Below are 21,676 nucleotides of genomic sequence, written 5' to 3'. Positions count from 1 at the left end.
AGAGACAGGGTTTTGCCCAGGCTGGTTTCAAATTCCTGGCCTCAAGTGATCCACCCGCCTTGGCCTCGCGAAGTGCTGGGATTACAGGCGTGAGCCGTCACGCTCGGCCATACCTATTAAACAATTTTAAGACAATCACACATACCAGCCTCACTGCTTAGAGAACCCTGTCCAGTGTGCCTGAACCCCCTTTTCCCTCCCTCCTTCTCCTCTCACCCCCAAGATATAGTTATTTGAAAACGGCTTGAAATACAAACAATAAAACCTTAGATCAAAAAATTATCTCAAAATAATAATACAGTAATAGACAATGATATAGCTCTACCAAACGTTCACACGCAGGCAACAGAATAAAGCTTTGGGTTTACAAAGGACATTTTATAGTCAAAGGGCCACCTGCCTTCCTTCTTTCCCTGACTACATTCTCAGGGAAGCTTTTCCTTGCAGACACTTTGTCACAAGGTCAGCTCTCTCTCGCAGCACGTTGGCTTCGTTGGCACTTCTGTGGGCCTGTGCGTTCTTTAGCAAGAAGTGGCTGATGAAAAGCTTCAAACCCTCACGTAACATCCCCAGCTTTGGGTTGTCAGATACTCTGGAAAGGAATCGTATAAACACATGTCAGGGCTGAGCTGGCCTCTCCTAGATCTCAATCCTGGGTTATCTCGAATAGTGAGACATAACCAGTTTCTTTTAAAAACAGAATTCTCAATTAAGAACTTCTTAACATATTTTATTATTACCAATCATTGTTAGTTTGCTAGTAGACAAATTTCTATTCCCCAGATCTAATGCATACTAGCTTAAAAATAAAACTGAAAAGATTAAGCTACACATGTAGTACAACCTTGTGTTTCTAAATTAACACAAGTGAAAACAACCTCTTTATTTCTCTTCCATGTCTCATCAGAAAGGGTGGGGCACATACCTTGTGAAAATTAAACTGAGGTCTTCAATTTCTGTTTCCATTAATAGGATACTTAATACTTTTCGTAAAAAGTGGACTCTGGGTTTGTCCAATTCACTGAATTCAACTACCTAATGGTCAGGACATAGAGAAAAATAGTTACACTGATTTAGCCAACCTTTTCAATGATTTGTAAATATAGTTTAATTAGAGTAAAAATTAATCTCCCCCACTCCCCCACTCTACCACTGATTTAAGAAGCTATTTCCAGAGCTAAGAAATGAGCACCTGTTGGCAAGGATGTGGGCCTTGGGAATCCCTATACACTGCTGGCAGAGGTGTGGCCGGCCACAATCACCGTTGAGAACAACTCAGCAGTAAGTGGAATTCCCGGGGCATACACCTTATGGATCAGAAACTCAGTATCTAGAACTGAACCATAAATTACCTCCATTCGCAAAAGTACCCATCCCCTAATTAAAACTATATATATAAAAAATTTACTTTTAGAAGACTAATACATGTATCTCTCTCTCCTAGAAAACTATCAAAAAATCAGAAATAACTTAAACATGGATCAGTGGGATAAATAAGTATGTAAACTGAGGCATACGTATACAGTAGGATGCTACCCACAGCAGACTCATGGGCGCCAGCATGGACCCACTTCAATCTTAGCTGAATGTCAGCGAGCTCGAGGAGGGGACTAAATGCATGGTGACGGGAAGGATACCCACAGGGAGGTCCGCAGCCAAACACCATCACAGGCGCTTGCAGACCCGGGGACACAGAGAGACCACAAAGCATGGCGGAAACACAGAGATACTGGGAATGAGAGCAGCCCGGGGGGCGGGGTGGGGCTGGGGGCATCTCTAAAGCTCTACGCCAAAGGACGCACTCCTGCCACGCCTCTCCCACTCATCCGCGGTAGTATCCGTGCTGTTCCACGATGAGCACGATGCCTGAGTCAGCAAAAGGCAAGGCAGGGGAGCAGAGGGGGAGCAATGCCTCCGCCATGATCCAAGTTATTCCAGTTGTCAGGATTTGGCGTAAGGCTCGGTGCCCTCATTTTCAGTATAGTGGCCAAACTTGGACACTTTGACACAGCAAGTTGGACACAGCAAGGGACGCAGGGTGCACTGGAGCGGGCATGCTGATGAACTGCACAGGACACACAGAAACACACGGGAAGCTGAGGCTGCAGCCGTCTTGTGGGTCCAGGCCGCTGCAGTCAACGCCCCTCAACTCGCTCTGCTTTTCACTTCCCATTGCCCCCCAGGCGATCCAAATTTTTTAGGCTATTCAGAGTCTATTGGTCCTACAATCCAAGCCTTACTGGCCCACATCAAACCCCAACTTATAAGATGCCTAGGTTTCAGCCGGGCACAGTGGCTCACGCCTGTAATATTAGCACTTTGGGAGGCTGAGGAAGGCAGATCACAAGGTCAGGAGTTCCAGACCAGCCTGGCCAACACAGTGAAATCCCGTCTCTACTAAAAATACAAAAATTAGCTGGGTGTGGTGGCAGGTGCCTGTAGTCCCAGCTACTTGGGAGGCTGAGGCAGGAGAATCGCTTGAATCCGGGAGGTGGAGGTTGCAGTGAGCTGAGATCATACCACTGCACTCCAGCCTGGGTGACAGAGCGAGACTCCATCTTGGGGAAAAAGAAAAAAAGATGTCCATGTTTCATGGTTCACTAAAAAGTCCCAAAACACAGCAGGGCAGGAGAAAGCCTACACTTTTAAAACAACTTACATCGAAGCGAGCAAACTCACCTCACCTCTAGGGACACCAGGCCCTACTTCGTCCACTCTTCTCCTCACTAACAGTGACTAGTTCAGGATTTTATAATTAGGACCAGCAAATTAACCTCAAACCCCAAAACAGATTCACTCAGCTTAGCAAAAGAACTGCAGCGGTGCCTTCATTTACCAGGTCAATTTGTAGCGCCTGTTAGTCTGGCCATTTTCTGTGCTGGCTACGATAACGCAGGCACTTTCCAGATGAATCAGAACCGAAGAGAACACGCTGGTGCAACAGGACCTGATGTAAACAATTACACCCCCATTTCCACTGCTTTCAATATTTTCACACGTTACACCAACCTTTAAGATGGAAAGGGAAAGAGATTTTGTCTTCAACAAGTGGGCCACCAGATGAACCAAATTAGAGAAATTCGTAGCTGGCAAGTTTTCCAAGTCCCGAAATTTGTCCCATATGCTGAACTGGAAAGTCATCTAGTATCATAGTTAAAAGGAGAAAAAAGGTAAATGGCCACAAATTATTATAATACATCACTAAGAACATAACCTAAAGGTATTTTCTTATTATCTTATTTTTAATATTCTAAACATCAAGACTTTTAGTGGCGGCCTTACTGTCCTTTCCTATGGAGCATAGTCCCAAACAGCTTCACAAAAATCTCTTCCTGGTGCAGTTTTCCCCCCAAATCAGCAGATACCAACAGAACATTCTAAGGAAAAGGCCACAGCAAGTGACATCAGAAGAGACTGGTGCACTGTGAACCGGCGAGGTGCTCCTGCTGGCCTGGCCACACACTGCCTGCAACTGTGGCAGGAGCAGGCGACATGAGGACATGGTGGACCCTTGACATTCCCCTCTAGCCCTCCCACTTCTGCTCCCAGTGAACATGGCCTGGCAGCCAGCATGGACCACGTGACTGGGCTATCAGGGGCCTCCTGACGTGGGGAACTCCTTTGCAGGTGGGTTGAGCCAGGCAGCATGTGTAGAAAAAACAGTACAGCAGATGTAACTGGTGCCTCCGCACTAAGCTACCTGAAATCTCCTTTCATATTCACAGAATTTGCTAGCCAGGAAAGCATAGAAGGGATTGTAGGTTTTCTCTTGAAGGCAGCAATCCATGAGAACGTGAATGATTTCTCTCTCCTGCTGATCCTTAAGTCCAAGCCTAGAAAACAGAGAACAGCAATGACTGGAACATCGCTCGACCTCCGAAGCTTAATGGCTGATACCTGTCAGGGGAACTCCTTCCCGCCTGGAAAGGTCTGGTGAGGGGCGAGCCAGGTGGACGCGGCGGCAGACACCAGCTACGGGCCCAGCCCCATCACAACCTCTCCGGTCCTCAGCTTATCCTACAATCTGACAAAATGTCAGAGGAGACAAGACCATCTAGGGTCCCCCGCCAGCTGCAAAAGTCGACAGCTGTGCCCGGCTGACAATAAACGGCCTCAATCGTGTGCGCCCTCAGAGCTGGTTCCTGCTACGGCAATGACTTCACAGTTTCTTTCTTTCTTTCTTTTTTTTGAGACAGTCTTGCTCTGTCACCCAGGCTGGAGTGCAAGTGGCGTGACCTCGGCTCACGACAACCTCCACCTCTCAGGTTCAAGCGATTCTTGTGCCTCAGCCTCCCGAGGAGCTAGGATTACGGATGCCACCACCGCTCTCAGCTAATTTTTGTATTTTTAGTAGAGATGGGGTTTTGCCATGTTGGCCAGGCTGCTCTTGAACTCCTGACCTCAGGTGATCCACCCACCTTGGCCTCCCAAAGTACTGGGATTACGGGCGTGAGCCAGGGCGCCCGCCATCGTTTGTAAAACTTGAGTTAGAGCTCACACGCAGTAAAACCTATCCTTTGCAGTGTAGAGTCCTGTGAGTGTGGATAAGCCCATATAGTCATGTCACCGCTGGCACTGCCGAAACAGAACTCTCCATCGCATGCGAGAACCTGGGGCCGTGAGCCCCCCTTGCCGTGGGCCACCGCTAATCTGCTGCGAGAACCCGGGGCCATGAGCCACCCTTGCCGTGGGCCACCGCTAATCTGCCGTGAGAACCTGGGCCCGTGCACCCTCCTTGCCGTGGGCCACCGCTAATCTGCCGCGAGAACCTGGGCCCGTGCGCCCTCCTTGCCGTGGGCCACCGCTAATCTGCCGCGAGAACCCGGGGCCATGAGCCACCCTTGCCGTGGGCCACCGCTAATCTGCTTCTGTCCCTCTAGTTCTGCCTCTGCCTCTGTCACACAGATTCGAGGCAGGGTGGCGTCCTGCGCTGGCAGAATCCACTCGAGAGTCACCATGCTGTTGGGGCCTTGGGAGTTTGCCCCTCGTGATGCTAAGTAGTAAGTATCCCTTAGACGGCGTCTCATGGTTTATCCTTTCCCCAACTGAGGGGCATGTGGGCTGCTTCCAGTTTCTGGTGAGATCCAAATACGGCTGAGGCTGCCGCCCCTGCACAGAGGCAGACACTCTGTATCTTAGGAGAGAAGCACCAACTCCACTGCAAACGGCACAGCCCCACGGATAGCACTCACGTGAAGGCGGTGCAGGCAGCCCAAAGAACCAACTGAGTTTTGGCTGCATTTATTATCAATTCATGTTGATTAAAAGCTCAGATTTATAACTCATGATTTTGATGAACAGTGGGAAAAACTATTGTTTAATAAACGTAGTTTGAAAGGCCAAAAATTTCAAAACATGAAGTCCACCAGACAAGAAATAAAAGAAGTCCTTCTGAGTACAAAGGATAAGCTAGACCCGCTGACTAGGGAATAAGGGCTCTCCTCAAGAGCCCTTTTAGAGACAAAGGGTAACTAGCGAGACGGGACGTATTCAGCAAAACAGCAAGGCCACAGAGAGGCAGAGGAAGCTCAGGACTTCCACTTCAACCAGACACCCCAGTTTAGAAAATAAAACCCTAATTATCAGAATCCTAAAACGAATCATGTTCTCCCTGTATTTCATCCTAGTTTGAAGCAAATAAAAGAATATGTATTAACATTACATTACTTAGAAGTATCTCATAAAACTACACAGGTACATTTAAAATTTTTTTTAACGAGATGGGGTCTCAGTATGTTGCCCAAGCTGGTCTTGAACTCCTGGGCTAAAGTGATCCTCCTGTCTCAGCCTTCTAAGTAGCTGGGATTATAGGATCTTTAAAATCTTATTACAACTAATTATAGAAACTATACCAGGAAGTTTTAAATGAAGAATCAGAATAGCTTTATTATGAAGATTTATATATTTTTAAGCAATTCATGACAACCAACAGCCACTGACAAGGTTATCTGGTACTTTCAGTCAAAACTCCTCAATCTCCAGCCTGAGCAACACGGCAAGACCCTGTCTCAAAAAAACCCCAAAACCCCCAATCTTTATATATCATTAAATGTTCTAATGAGGAACTACTAGAGGCAAATAGGAACAAGATGACTAACCCAGGGATGCACGAATCCAACAGCGTGAGTGGATGGTCACAAGAATAGCCCCGTCCTCCCTAAGCAGCATCAGACTCAGTCACCCAAAACTCAAAAAGCAAATCAACTTACTTATTTTACAGCATCTCATTAATAGGTCAAAATGTGTACACAAATGCTTACTTCAGAAGCTTTTCAAAAGCATCCAAAAAATCTTCACTTGTCATTATTGTGCAGAATATGTTTCTCCGGATGTCCGTGTTCATCCTCTGCTTCCGGGCGAGTTCTAGGATCTTTGAGCTGACCTGGAAGCACGATGAATGGCCAAGTCATACACGTCTCCATGAAAACTGCTTCCTGAGAGATACCATACTGTACTTCAGTGTCACTGAATCCAACTGTGAGGTCTATGTGGGCAGATGAGCGTCAGCACCACGTTCACTCTCGGGCAACGCCCCTCTGTGCAAGGGGGACACACAGGGAAGCCACAGCCGCTGGGGGAGAAAACACTCATGGGGGAGGCTTCTCAGTTGCGGTTCAACCTCAGGGCAAGTGACGATGAATAAAGCAGAGAGCCAGTCACTGGCAGAGCCTGGGGAACCGTGACCACCACAAGTGACACAGAATCTGGGACAGGGAAGGACACGAGGGGGTAACGAGGGAAGTCTGGGTGAAAAATGGACTTGAATTTCCACAATGTGAAATCCATGGCCTGTGGCCTAGAATGCACAGCACAGGCAGGGCAGCACGAGGGGTCTCAGCAATGGGCTCCTGCCCCGTGAGCGTTCCGGTCCTCATGCACTCCCCTGCCCCACGTCATTCAACTTTCAGATCTTTTAAAGTCCAGTAAAAAGATACAACAGAAACAGAATAATTATATCACAATGTAATATTAATAGCAATTTCTATTAGGCCTCCAAATAAACCTTGTACATTTCAGTGACCATTCAAGAACAGTAAGAGAGCTGTTCCAGGTAAAGCTGTGACCACACACCACACGGGGAGGTGCCACTGCCTGGCAGCTTTGAGCATGGGCGTCCCTACCGTCCCCACAAGCTGCTTCTGCAGGTGTGTATGGTGACTGTTGTCGATCATTGGGGCCCCACTCCAGGCAGACCCCACAATCCACCAGCGACCCGTCTGCTCCGCATTCAAGATGCTGTCCCAGGAGACGCGAAGCTGAGTCTCAGAACCCGAGCCGGCGCTGCGGACCTGATTAAGAGAGAAGAGCTAATGAAACACTTTTAATTGGTTCATATTCTGTACTTCCATCCCTGGTGGCTTTGTTTTTGACCATGACATTTCTGGTGCATGAATACTGGAATACTGGATGATTCACTGGCAATTGGGATGATTAACCTGTTTGGAAAAATGCCAAAACTAGCAGTAAACTCGGTGTTTTGTGTTTGAGAGTCCAGCACCCCAAACGCGTTGTTTGGAAAGCTGCCCCAACAGGCGAAAGTGACAGAGCTGCCTCAGGCTCAGTGGCAGGGCAGCACACGCCTGGAAGAGCCTGGGTCAAGGACGATTTGGACTTGAGATGACAGGGGCTGAAAGACTCACTCTGGCAGGGAGTTGCTCGGTCTCCATCCTGGCTGCATGTCAGAGATGGTCCAAGGACCTGCGTCATCCGATTTCCTTGGTCCAGGTGGGGACCCGGCCTTCTCTTAAAGCATCGGATGATCCAATGATGCAGCCTAAGTTCAGCACCCAGGGCGAGGCAAAGAGGACGCTCGCCCAACATGGGCTTCCCCACGCACGGACACTCTGCACGAGCGCGCCCAGACCACTGGGAGAGCCCCCGAGGAAAACCGAGCAGCCTTCACTCTGCCTCTGAGCGCGCTCTCACTCACCAGACACCGCCCTGACTTGCAGGTCTGACTATTTCTTGATTTTCACAACAGGCTCATGCTGACAGGGAAGCTCTGAGCAAAGCAGAACTGAAAGTTCCTTGACTTACCAAAGCTCTCTGCAGTTTCCTCAGCTTCTCCACAGGCTCGGGGTCATAGCCTGGAATTTTGCGCATGTCATTGTTCTTCAGGGCCAACATCGTCTCTAGCATAAACCGAATCTTCAAGAAAAATGAAAAAATTGGAAGTCCATCATTTCAAACAGTCTAAACGGCCCATTCAAGTTGGCAAGAAATCGACCACACCTGATGCGCATGGCCGCCACGGCCACGATACAAAGTCAATCGACCACACCTGATGCGCATGGCCGCCACGGCCACGATACAAAGTCAATCGACCACACCTGATGCGCATGGCCGCCACGGCCACGATACAAAGTCAATCGACCACACCTGATGCGCATGGCCGCCACTGCCACGATACAAAGTCAATCGACCACACCTGATGCACATGGCCACCACTGCCACCATACAAAGTCAGGACGGCCGTTAGGTAGAGGCGGTCTAAACTAGTCTCAGCCGCTTACTCAGGGCTACACAATACCTCAAAACAGAAATGTGTCCCTCAACGTCAAGTGGGAACCCAAATTCCCCCGAGATCTCACTTTTCCCTTCTGCTCGCCACACACCTCGCCCTTCCGCACCGTCCACACCTCCTCGGCCGCCCTGGCCCCTACTGCACTCTTGCTCCCACCCTGGCCTCCAGTGACCTGCTCTGGACATTTTCTCTCCTACCACTGGCCTTGTAATTTTTTAAACTTTAAAACTGGAAGTAATGTCATACTTACAGAAAAGTTGCAAGAACAGCACAAAGAATTCCCACATACCCTCTGAGATGTCCCCAAATGTCAACTTCTTATTGATACAGAATTCATATACCATAAAACTCACTCATGTAAGGTATATAATTAGGTGGCTTTTAGTACATTCTGTGCAACTATCACCACAATCAATTTCAGAACTTTCTCATCACCCCAGAAGAGAAACTCCAAGCCCATTAACAACCATTCCCCGTTTCCCCGACTCCCCAGCCAGCACCCCAGCTCTAGGTGGCCACTAATGTACTTTCTGTCTTATTCTCCATTTTAAACCACCATTTAACCCGCTGCTCCCATTCCCTTCTCCAGGCCCCTCCTCTTCAGACTGGCTTCTCTGGTGACCAGGATAAGCCAGTAAGGACCGCTGTCACAATTCAGCCCAAAAAACAAATCCCTTCCTCCTCTTGCTGGTCCTCAGCATCCCACACGGGCATGAATTCTTCCTGGGGACACTAGGGGTCCCCGGCTCCTGGGACCATCCTCATTTCCTTCTCACCTGCCAGCTCTCCCTCCTCCCTGCAGCTAAACGTCAGTGCTCCTTAACCTGAAGGTCCTCTTCACAGCCTGCCCCCTGCCAGGCAAGTCCACCCACGTCCATGGCTCCCAGGACCCACTCTACAAGAGCAGCCCCGAATCCCTTCAGCCCACTTTGTTCACAGCTAACCCAGTCTCTCCAAAACGGAGGTGCCTGTCCTTCCGAATCCTCACTTCCTCCTGCACGGTCCCCTGTGCCCGACAGGTGACCCCGAGCCGTCCTTCCCTTCACCCCAATCCACACGAGGTCTAGTCACTTCTGACGCCCATGTCCACACCTGCTGCCACGATCCCGACATTTGCCACCACCTACTCCCCAGCTCCTGCAAAACTCCTCCTGACTCCGACCACCTCACACCTCTTTCTATCTTGGAGTCAAAGTGACCATCAGAAGGAAAACTCCAACCTGTCATTCAGTTGCTGGGACCCTTCTGAGGCCCCCAGGATAAATCCTCGATTCTCTGCAATAATTAACAAGGGTCCAGAGACCTGGACTCTGCCTTTTTCTCTTGTGAGAGCCCCTCCAGGCACTTACACTAACCCTTTTCAGGTTCTTCCCCAAAGGGTTTCTCAGGAACACACGCTTCCACCCATCCCATCATCTGAACAGCACATAAGGTGGGAGCTGTGATCAGTTCCTGTCTTACAGAGGGGGAAACTGAGGCTAAGAAGACCCAGGTTATGCTGCTGTCAAGTGGCAGAGCCCAAAGTCCAACCCAGGCTTACCCTAGAGTCCCAGGTCCTGTGGCCTCCTTGGTAAATATGTTTTGCATAAATGGATGTTACATAAATCAATTTTTAAATTCACAAAATATTTTCTGAGTTCTTAGTAAAGGAACAAGGTTCATTCACATATTAAAGCCAGAAAACGGGACGAGACAGAAGAAACGGAAATCACTAGGAAAGGAAGAGTGTAATATTTACCCCAGATACTGATTTCTAGGTTCTGGCCAGTTTGTGGGCTTTAGGGACTTAGGAAGCAGATCAAGTGTCGCACGCGTACCCTGGTCTGGTCCTGAAACTCGCTGCCTGCCCTGCTGGCTCTGGTCTGGGCTTCAGTGATCAGTTCCTTAAGTGATAAAGCATCATCTTTTCTCAACGAAAAACCCACGTTTTTCAGCATTAACAAGATCAGTTCAATATCTTTTTCGGTGAAAGTTCCAATCAGTTTTTTCAAAATGTCGAAGATGAGGAGAGACTGAACCACGTGGAAGTTGTATAAATGGGCGAGGATGGTGAACAGGTTGTCACACTCTTTCCCTTCGCTTCCATGTTTATAGACGGCATCGAACTTCCTCACCACCGCCTCCAGAAAGTGGGCACCAACCTGAAAGAACCGAACAGAAAAAAGATGATTATGTTATTCCTAGAAACCTTCCTTTCTCCTTCAACACACAGAACTGGCACTTTCTAAATTAACAAAGTGTCCACAAGGCAGAGCATTTCAACAAGGCATCCCTCATCAACCCAGAGCAGCCAGCCAGAGTACCCCAGCCTGGATGCAAGGGCACCTTCCTCTTGTTAATATCAACAACAAACGGGCATTGTTTGGCCAGCAGCCGTTCTGACTCCTTGGGAAAAATAAAACTGTTAAAAATGATGTTAAAAATACATCTACATCCTAAAAATGTTCCACTACTGGCCGGGTGCGGTGGTTCACGCCTGTAATCTCAGCAATTTGGGAGGCGGAGGTGGGCGGATCACGAGGTCAAAGATATTGAGACCATCCTGGCTAACATGGTGAAATTCCGTCTCTACTAAAAATACAAAAAAAAAATTAGCCAGGCGGGGTGGTGCATGCCTGTAACCCCAGCACTTTGGGAAGCTGAGGCAGGTGGATCACGAGGTTAGGAGATCGAGACCATCCTGGCTAACACGGTGAAACCCTGTTTCTACTAAAAATGCAAAAAAAAAAAAAAAAAAAAAAAAAAAAAAATCGCAGGGCGTGGTGGCACATGCCTGTAATCCCAGTTACTCGGTAGGCTGAGGCAGGAGAATCATTTGAACCCAGGAGGCGGAGGTTGCAGTGAGCTGAGATCGCACCACTGCACTCCAGCCTGGGTGACAGAGCAAGACTCTGTGTCCAAAAAAAAAAAAAAGTTCCACTACCTAACAATACTCATTTCTTAAAAGATTTTTTGCCGATTTTTACCCCAAATTAATTTCTTGCAAGGAAGCAATACAAGTGATTTCTAAAATAGAAAAATGCGACACATTCTGAATATCAGAGGTTGCCAAATAGACAGGTACTTAATAACCTCTGGAAGGGCCCCAGGTGCCACAGAGGAGAGCCCTACTTTCCCAGGGCTGAGTCTCTGGCACTAAGGTAGCCTGTGAATATACTCACTTGGCTCAGCCAGTGGTCTGAGGGGCACTGGGCCCTGAGGGGGACCAGCAGGTAAACCAGACACTGCCCTGAGGGGCGGAACTGGGGCGAGGAACTGCCAGGCCTGGTGGAGCTAAGCAAGGCCTAAGTGTTTTCCTTGTGCTGTTCTGGTACATTCTATCCCGAATTCCATAACTGTGGACTGAAGGATGAGAAGACCAGGAAGTGGGTCTGTGTGGTCTTCAGCAAGTTCCTGGACCCCTGTTTTTTCAGTGTGTAAAACAGAGATAACAAAACTTGAAGGCAGAAACAGCAGTTTTCAATCTTGCCGGCAACACTATCGTGTCATCATTTTCTCTCAAATCTCAACTTAAGCTAGGACTGGAGGGAAAAGGTGGAAGCAGGGACATGGTGGTGACACAGAGTGGCCCCCACAGCCCAGCCACGAGATGATGGCCTAAACGACGCAGCTGCGCTGGACCAGAGATGAAGGGGCTGGGCACCACAGTGACGCATGGCAGTGCATGACACTGGCTGTAAAAGTTGAAGGGTCTGTGACTCCCAGGTTTTCGGTCTGGGTAACCAAGAACTACGTGAGGGACAGCAACCTAGCGGATCTGGACAAAACCAGCTCAGTGGTTATTAAGCTTCAACAGGAGTCATCCAGACAGGACTGGATGGAGATGTAAGGGTGTCAGTGAAATTCGCAGGCAAGGCTGAGATCCACCAGACAGGCTTGAGTGTAATGGGGAAGTACGCAGACATCATTGCTAGACTGCAAAAGAATCAGTGCTAGAAGAATCCAGAGAAAGGCAACAGATTGGCAGAAGGCCACAGTGACTTACTGGAGGCTAGCTCTGATGGACTAGATATACACTTCAGTTTGTAAAGACCTGAGAAAACTGTAGTTTCCAATTTAAGCCCCTTCAATGAAGATAAACTGGAAGACACATTCTATTATGGCTACTAGATTATATTCAAATATAATTTTTAAAAGTAAATTAGAATTCTGCAGACATCAATAAAAATTCAGGCATAAAACATATTCAAGTATGTTGTGGCTGTGGACACCTTTCAACATTGTCTTCTTGGCCTTTAACGCCTTCACTTTGGCTTCGGCTTTAGGAAGGGCAGGAGCTTCCTTCTTCGCTTTCTGCGCCATCTTCAAGTATGTTTTCTTTTTTTTGAGACGGAGTCTCACTCTGTCACCCAGGCTGGAGTGCAGTGGTGCCATCTCGGCTCACTGCAAGCTCCGCCTCCCAGGTTCACGCCATTCTCCTGCCTCCGCCCCCCAAGTAGCTGGGACTACAGGCGCCCGCCACCACGCCTGGCTAATTTTTTGCATTTTTAGTAGAGACGGGGTTTCACCATGTTAGTGAGGATGGTCTCGATCTCCTGACCTCATGATCCACCGTCTTCGGCCTCCCAAAGCGCTGGGATTACGGGCGTGAGCCACCGCGCCCGGCCATATGTTTTCAATTATGTAAATTACATCAAAATTTCTCAAAATTCTAAATCTGAAGTTCCATTTAATGTCTTCAAATTAAATATAACAGCATAACATTTAAGAATGTAAGTAAGATTCATGTTGGTAAAGTTATTCAAGCACATCCTTTACGTTAATTCCGACGTGGAAATTTTAACATGAATATACGTAGACTGGGTTTTTGAGTTTTAAAGGACTTACAGAAGCAGTTCAGCAGCTGACACCAACGTCTTTAACACAGAATGTTTTTCTCAGTACAGCACTGAAGACAGCTGAATGGAGCCAATGCCCTGAAAGCTCATCACATGCTGGCAAAGTTTCCGTGGATGTCATTAACTAAAGTACCGTAACGACTTCCGCTCAGAACAAGTCATTTCACTGTCCTTCATGCAATTAGCAAAGGTTTAAATGAAAGTAGGCCCAATAATCTCATGTTTTCCAATCAAGTAAATTCCTGATGTGCTGTGGGTGGTCAGGGTCTACTGCTTTCCTGTAACTCACTGATATACTGCCTGCACTAAGATCATTCTGACGATTAAGTCAGCTGAAGCACACCAGTGTCCTCTAGGAGGACAGGGAGGCACCAAGAAGTCACAGAATGGCCCTGAATATGGTAATCACAGGGCCCGGGAATGGCACCCAGTGATTCCGTCACTTTGTAATGACAAGAAAACGGACTCCCCAGTTCTCATACATGAAAATGAGGAGAGCTCTTAGAAATAAAAAATAAACAACAAAAGATGGTTCCCAAAGCAGCTGGTGCAGACTTTTTTTTTTTTGAGATGGAGTCTCGCTCTGTCGCCCGGGCTAGAGTACAGTGGTGCGATCTCAGCCCACTGCAAGCTCTGCCTCCCGGGTTCACGCCATTCTCCTGCCTCAGCCTCCCGAGTAGCTGGGACTACAGGCTCCCCCCACCACACTCGGCTAATTTTTTTTTGTATTTTTAGTAGAGACGGGGTTTCACTGTGTTAGCCAGGACGGTCTCAATCTCCTGACCTCATGATCCACCTGCCTCGGCCTCCCAAAGTGCTGGGATTACACACGTGAGCCACCGCGCCCGGCCCCAGCTGGTGCAGGTTTTCGTATCTGAGATGACCCAGGTAGCTGAGAAGACTCCTGCACTCAGACGCTCAGCCTGTGCCCCTCTCTCCTGTCCTCAGCTTCCTAATGCCCCACACGCCTTTCAAAAAGCTGCCACCATGCGACTACTGCTAGACGTGGAAAAATGTGGATCAGAAAATTATCCAGCAACAGCAAAGAACTTTGCAGTGGTAGTAAAAGCCAGCCAAATGAACAGCAGAATTTCAACACAAAAATCTCCTTCTGTACGTAAATAATGAGCCTTCAATGAGCACTTACTGTGGGCTAGCTCTTTCCTATGCCTATTACATTAACTAACTCATTGACCTTAAGGACTGGACACAGGAAGACTCGGAGGCACAAGCTCATCTAAGTGACACAGACCGTGCCGGTACACCACGTTCTGTGCTCAGGCAGCGTCTCCACCCACCCCACACCACCTTCAGCACAGAAGCCCCAGTGACAAGAAGGCTAATTCATTTTGGCAAATCTGTGCATCTTAAAGCAAGCTTTGGAGAGCCCCACTTAGTAAGACTCTAGATAACTGTTAAGATTATAATTGAGAGAAAATAATATAAACATGAAGTGAATGTGACTAGCATTGCAGTAGAAAGCATGCTTGCCTAGGAGCCCAGAAAACAAGTTCTGTGTACTTTTAACAAGACGTGGTCTCGGAGTTTCACATAGCGCTTCAGCGGCTTAGCCTGCCGCACTGCAGAGCAGGCTTCAGTAAATGTCTGTCCTGATCTCACCGGGACACTTTGGGATCAAAGATGAAAAGGAGACAAAAGTATATAAACGTACACCAGGGAATTGGACTTTTAAGGATGCTGTGCTGCAATGGCCTATTTTTTGGAGTATAGCTGTCAGAAAGCAAAAAATAAGAACCACCATCAAAAGAGACTGTATCATTTAAAGGTCCAAATGGGTTAAACACTGCATTTGCAGTTAAATACTGTATCGTGGGAAAACTAAGCCTCACTGACCCAACCATCCATTCGTTCACCTACCTCAAAACAAACTCCTTTAACTGGACTGATTTCCTTCAACACACCTGAAATCAGCTCCCTTGGGGGACTGCAATATTGACTGGGAGGGTTATGACTTTCCTGTATTCAATTAAGACAGAACAGGCCCAGAAGAGGGCAGTGACTGTGGAACCTGGGCCATCACCAAAGAGCCTCCCTGACTTTAACCACCAGGGTCATGGAGCAAGAAGAACATGAAAGGGATGTGGGGGTGGGGCGGACATTTACTTAGCACCTGTCAGGTGCCAGATGCTTTCTGTACACTGTTCAATTCAATCCCGACAAAAGCCCACTTCACTCATGAGAAAGGGCCACAACACAGAAAGGGCACCAGGCCTCCCTGAACACGTCCAGGTAGCTCCACGCCCCAGTGCTCTCACATCTCCCATCAATACCAACACCTCAGTAGTGAGACCACACCAACCATTATCTTCCAAACATCTGAAATAAATCAGTGTTAAGGGAGAAGTGCAAAGGAAATGAAGGCACATCTGAGACGTCAGTCCAGAAGAAAATTAACATAAAAGACATGCTAGGCTAGACAGAACAGGGCTGGGCATGGCAGCTTCCACCTGCAATCCCAGCACTTTGAGAGACCAAGGCAGGAGGATCACTGGAATTTGACACCAGTCTGGGCAACAGAGTGAGACTCCACTTCTACCCCGGCCAAAAAAAATCAGCCAGGCGTGGTGGTGTGCACCTGCAGTCCCAGCTACTCTGGAGGATAAGTGGAAGGATCACCTGAGCCTGCAGCTGTGATCATGCCACGGCACTCCAGTCTAGATGACAGACTGAGACCCTGTCTCAAAAAAAAAAAAAAAAGGACAGAACAAAAAAGCAAAGTTAAGCAAAATCAAGTACTTCCTGAATGCTGTTTACAACTACATGACATAGACAATGTAGTATTTATTCAGAACAAAAAGGAATTAACACAAGAACCACCCACAGCACACAGTGATGCACTTATCAAGCCTATCATTAAAATAATCGCCATGAGACACTGGTGACAGCCTGGAGAAAGGTACAACTGTACCTCGATTCCAACGGTGTGGTGAAGGACGCCGACTAAGAGAACATGCTCCATCATCAGTCTGCTGGGCATGGCCGAGGCGGTGACGCAGGCACCCATGAGGGCGGAGGTCAGGGTGTCATTCATGTCCTTCCTGCTGTGGGCCATGTACAGCTCCTCCAGCTGCCCACTGATGGAAGCCATGTTGGGTTCACTCAACCTGCAGAGAATTGTAAAGACAGAGAGCAACAATGTTTCCCATTAGGAATTTTCAGTTCGATTTTAAAAAATTAAAAAGTTATCCATACCAACAATATATGCTATTTTTGTGTACACTTTTGACCCCTTAACTATTCTTATATTGACCCAATAACCCAGCATATATTATTCATAACCACATAATATTCTGGAATCCCAAAACAATGTAACTGCTGTCTTCACAAGATGAAATGTGGCCACACGGAGGCATACCCTGGATTAAGTCTACAGAAACATACGTGAGGACACTCCCCTGAATATCCTGACCTGATATCCCCATAGGCAGGGTCCAGACTTAGGATGTGCTGTTAGAAAAAATGCTAACTTTTTATTTCTTAGGTGGCATAGAAATCCTTAGTTCCTAACACTAGAAAAGGCTGCTCTGTTTGAACGGGTAGCAGGGAGACTACATACACATGTACGTGGAAGGTTATTCATTGTGCACCTGTGCTAATACAGAACTCAACATTAAAACAGAGGTTTACAGTAAATAATAGGAAACAAAAAGCAATACAAGGGGGTGGGTGAGGCCACGGAGGGGCAGCAGGAGAGAAATGGTGGTGAGTTTTATCTCGATTGCAGTGGTTGTAACTCAGATCTTGATGTGATAAAACTACACAGACCTGCCTGGGTGCGGTGACTCACGCCTGTAATCCCAGCACTTTGGGAGGCTGGGGCAGGTGGATCACCTGAGGTCGGGAGTTTGAGACCAGCCTGACATACATGGAGAAACCCCAATTCTACTAAAAATACAAAACTAGCTGGCGTGGTGGTACATACCTGTAATCCCAGCTACTCGGGAGGCTGAGGCAAGAGAATCGCCTGAACCCGGGAGGTGAAGGTTGCAGTGAGCCAAGATCGCGCCATTGCACTCCACCCAGTGCAGCAAGAGCAAAAACTCCATCTCAAAAAAATCACACGCATACACCCTCAAAACCAAAGAGCTGATGGGCACGCGTAACTGACAAAGCCCCACCGGTATGGTTTCCAATCAGTTTTTTAAAGTTCTGTTCTTAAAGTGGGTAACAACAAAATGCAGACATGAGCAATGAGTAAGGGGGATGGAAGACCAGGTGAATGTGTTCCTGCAAGGGGACACGGCCAGTCCTTCCAACACTGTCCTTAGACACACAAAGAACCTCTGCCCTATTCCTTCCTGCTTCTCAGAATAACCATGTGGGCATTGGGGCTGCTCTCAAACCCTGCAGGGATTCAAAGTATCCAACAGTTGGGTATCCTCTCCTTCTCCAGGTATGGGTCTGGGTGCATCAAGACAAGAACAGAAAGGATCCAACTGACTGTCCCCATCACTTCTATTTGAATTGCTGGGATAACTCCTACATTTTTAGAAAACAGACAACCTCTTTAAGTGATACAGTGTAACAATACTGCAAGGTCACCTGTTAAGTAAACCTTTTACATGTTTCTTCAGCCTTTCTAGTTCTTCCTGTTTCTTGAAGTCCACTGTCTCCTCAGCTCGCCTCACATGAGGTGGGATGTACTTTTCACCACTTTCACGAAGACTCCGCTTGAAAAGAGAATTACAAAAAATTTACACTGACCAAATCCTGTTTTTTTTCTTTGCCACATGTGCATTTAAATATTAAATTCCCAAGAACTGGTGGAAGCTGCTACTGATCATTGCTGCTTAAATACATCGGATTTATTGAGTGCTTAGTATAAGGGTAAACATTCCACTCATCAGGCTGTGCATGTCATCATTTCCATTAATGCTATTAATAACACACTTCGTCATCTCGTTTTCCCCTGCGCAGTTCTTCAGACCTAGCTGTGCACCTCCGGCATCTGCTCAACTCCAGCAGAGCCCTATCTACTGTGCTTTCGCTCGGCCTTCATTTACTGCAGGCACAGTAGCATACAAACACCTAAACTAAACATACCACTAGTTTTGGAGGAAAAGTGTCCTAAAAATAATTTCAAACTTGTTTAAAAGTAGTATCTAAGTTTATATGATAAAAATCAAAACCGGCTGGACGCTGTGGCTCACATCTGTAATCCCAGCACTTTGGGAGGCTGAGGCGCGCGGATCACAAGGTCAGGAGATCGAGATCATCCTGGATGACACGGTGAAACCCCGTCTCTACCAAAAATACAAAAAATTAGCCGGGCATGGTGGCGGGCGCCTGTAGTCCCAGCTACTTGGGAAGCTGAGGCAGGAGAATGGCGTGAACCCGGGAGGCGGAGCTTGCAGTGAGCCGAGATTGCACCACTGCACTCCAGCCTAGGAGACAGTGCCAGACTCAGTCTCAAAAAAAAAAAAAAACAAAAACAAACAAACAAACAAAAAACCCAGCTCACTATTTCCTAAATTATGAAGGGGAGTGGTGGTGTTTGCAAATCATTAATGACACCAACATTTGTAAGGCACGATCCCCACTGCTAGAGTTTAAACCTGGTTCAACAAAGAATATGTGTATACATAAAAGCTGAATATTTATATACACAGAACTAGTGCGATGTGGGGAGAAGGAAATGCAGGCAATTCCATACAGCTGCCTCCAACCATGAGCTACATGCAAAAGAACGCTGAGATAAAATATGCAAGAGGACAGCCCATGGAAGCCTTGATTGCTACATCCTGGATTCTGAACTTTTTTTTCTTTGAAACAGAGTCTGGCTCCGTTGCCCAGGCTGGAGTGCAGTGGCGCGATCTCGGCTCACTGTAACCTCTGCCCCCCTGGTTTAAGCCTCAGCCTCCCAAGTAGCTGGGATTACAGACGCCTGCCACCACGCCCGGCTATTTTTTGTATTTTTAGTAGAGACGGGGTTTCACCACGTTAGTCAGGCTGGTCTCAAACACCTGACCTCAAATGATCCGCCTGCCTCAGCCTCCCAAAGTGCTGGGATTACAGGCGTGAACTTTATCTTTAATTCAATGTTGTACTTTATCCAGGGGAGTGCTGTATCTTAGCTTTGGGTTTTAGAAAATTCACTCTAGAGGCCGGGCGCGGTGGCTCAAGCTTGTAATCCCAGCACTTTGGGAGGCCGAGACCGGCGGATCACGAGGTCAGGAGATTGAGACCATCCTGGCTAACCCGGTGAAACCCCATCTCTACTAGAAAATATAAAAAACTAGCCGGGCGAGGTGGCGGGCGCCTGTAGTCCCAGCTACTTGGGAGGCTGAGGCAGGAGAATGGAGTAAACCCGGGAGGCGGAGCTTACAGTGAGCTGAGATCCGGCCACTGCACTCCAGCCGGGGCGACAGAGTGAGACTCCATCTCAAAAAAAAAAAAAAAAAAAAGAAAAAGAAAAAAAGAAAATTCACTCTAGAAGTCGGGCACGGCAGATGTCCTCGGATACTTGAAAGAGGCCTGAACAGATGGGGTGGGGTTAACAGGTTTAGACCTGGGCCGGTAAACACAAAATGAAGACGCCGCACTGTGGAGACAGCCCTGAAGTCCCCGGGATAAAAATGTCTCTATATTGCTTTTTCCCTCAACTTTACATTATGAAAATTTAAAAACATGAAAGACCGAATAGAGTAACGTACTCGATTTACTCACATTCAGCTGAAACCATTATCAAGACACCAAGTCTGTGTCATTTCTGTCTCACGCCCTCCTCCCCGCCCCGTTATTCTGAAGGAAATTCCAGAGGGCCTAGAGTGTTCACACGATACCTGATCCGTTATGTCACCGTCCTCCGAGGAATTTTCACTCTTTTCTTCATCTTCTGCAAAACGGACTCTCTTCTCCCTCCTTTTCTCCTGCGTTCCCTTTTCCTTTTCTTCCCCCTGTTCCTGTTCTGTATCCTCGTCGTCGTCCTCGCTCTGCGCTTCTGCTTCTGCTTCCTGCGCCTTTTTTTCCTTTTCTACGTCTTCCTCCTCCTCTTCACTTTCGTCCTGGGAGTCACTCTCTAAGTCACTTTCGGGGAGTGTCTGTCCGGCATCTTCCTCCTCCTCCTCCCCACTGCTGTCGTACAAGCCGCTATTTTTCCCAGACTCCAGGGCTCCCAGAATATAGTCGAGCCCGTCGCGGGCAAAGCTCAGCGGCACGGAGCTGCTGCAGTCCTTCTTTTTGCGCTTGTTCAAGCCGAGGCGGCGCTCCAGCTTTCGGATCTCTCGGTCTTCCTCCTCGTTGGCCGCTAGAAGCGCCCGTTTTCGGGCAGCGGCGGTGGCGGCTGCGGAGGGTCTAGTCTTTGCGGTGGGCGCCGTGGCCTTGGCCTTGACCCGGGACGGCCGCGGCTCCTTGGGAGGCGAGGGGTCCCGACGAGGGGCTGGGCGGGCGCGCTCCTCCGTGTCCTGCCGGGGACCGCTCGCTTCTTCGGCTCCGCTTCGGCCTCCCGGGCCGGGACCCTCGTCGGGGCCCGCCGTCCTCAGCAGCCGGCGTGCTTTCCGAAGGTGCCGCTTCTCCTTTCTCAGTTCCTTGCGACTTTTTCTCCCTCCCGGGCGGAAGCGCACCGGGTCGCCGCGCCCCCCGCAACCCTCGGGAGCCTCGCCCTCCGAAGTCGCGTGCACGAACTCCTTCACCGCTAGTTTGAGTCTCTTCAGGGCCTTCTCCCCACCGCCGCCTGGACCGCAGCGCGGCCCGCGCCCCACTTTGCGCTTCATGCGGACCGCGCGTCCACGGGAGCAGCGCGGGCCGGCCTCTCCTGTGCTCCTGGACGCCGCCATTTTTCGAGACGGGTGGACGCACGATTTCCGGCCGAGGCGGGACTTCCGGGGACAGCGGCGGCTGCGCGAGGCCAGCGGGCGGCGCCCCCTGCTGGCGGGAGGGCGACAGCGAGCAGAGCTGCGCGGGGCGCCGGGCAGGTGGCACCCGGGGCAGGCGCGCCCGCGGGTGGGCGCCGCGTGGACGTCAGGCTCGCGATGAGCATGGAGGTGCCTTCGCGTTTAAAAGGGAAATCTGGCCGGGCGCGGTGGCTTACAGCTGTAATCCCAGCACTTTGGGAGGCCTAGGCGGGTGGATCACCTGGGGTCAGGAGTTCGAGACCAGCCTGGTCAACCTGGTGAAACCCCGTCCCTACAAAAATCAGCTGAGCGCGGTGGCGGGCGCCTGTAATCCCAGCTACTCGGAGGCTGAGGCAGGAGAATCGCTTGAACCCGGGAGGCGGAGGTTGCAGTGAGCCGAGATTGCGCCACTGCACTCTAGCCTGGGCGACAGAGAGAGAGACTCCAAAGGGAAATCCTCG

The 21,676-nt window shown here is 48.8% G+C and overlaps 1 protein-coding gene across 2 annotated transcripts; it reads right to left on the bottom strand.

The window, feature by feature from the left end:
* Window positions 1–266: 266 nt before the first annotated feature.
* On the bottom strand, window positions 267–21,182 carry NOM1 (nucleolar protein with MIF4G domain 1). Of its 2 annotated transcripts, none has more exons than XR_013415761.1 (11): window positions 20,166–21,182; window positions 17,926–18,053; window positions 16,292–16,487; window positions 10,342–10,665; window positions 8,038–8,148; window positions 7,122–7,289; window positions 6,261–6,382; window positions 3,701–3,833; window positions 2,837–3,141; window positions 926–1,035; window positions 267–592 (listed from the first exon to the last, which is right to left on the bottom strand). XR_013415761.1 is itself a non-coding variant. In XM_028846520.2 (11 exons), exons 1-11 carry the CDS (start codon window positions 21,156–21,158, stop codon window positions 418–420), a joined length of 2,592 nt encoding a protein of 863 aa, XP_028702353.2. In that variant the 5' UTR covers window positions 21,159–21,182; the 3' UTR covers window positions 267–417. The 2 variants fall into 2 exon arrangements, 1 of the variants encoding a protein (XP_028702353.2); XM_028846520.2 differs by having other exon boundaries at window positions 3,010–3,141.
* Window positions 21,183–21,676: the final 494 nt, after the last annotated feature.

The sequence above is a fragment of the Macaca mulatta genome, chromosome 3, assembly GCF_049350105.2.
Source record: "Macaca mulatta isolate MMU2019108-1 chromosome 3, T2T-MMU8v2.0, whole genome shotgun sequence".
NCBI lineage: Eukaryota > Metazoa > Chordata > Mammalia > Primates > Cercopithecidae > Macaca > Macaca mulatta.
Note: the sequence above shows the minus strand (reverse complement) of the source record. Positions and strands in the feature narration are given on the sequence as shown.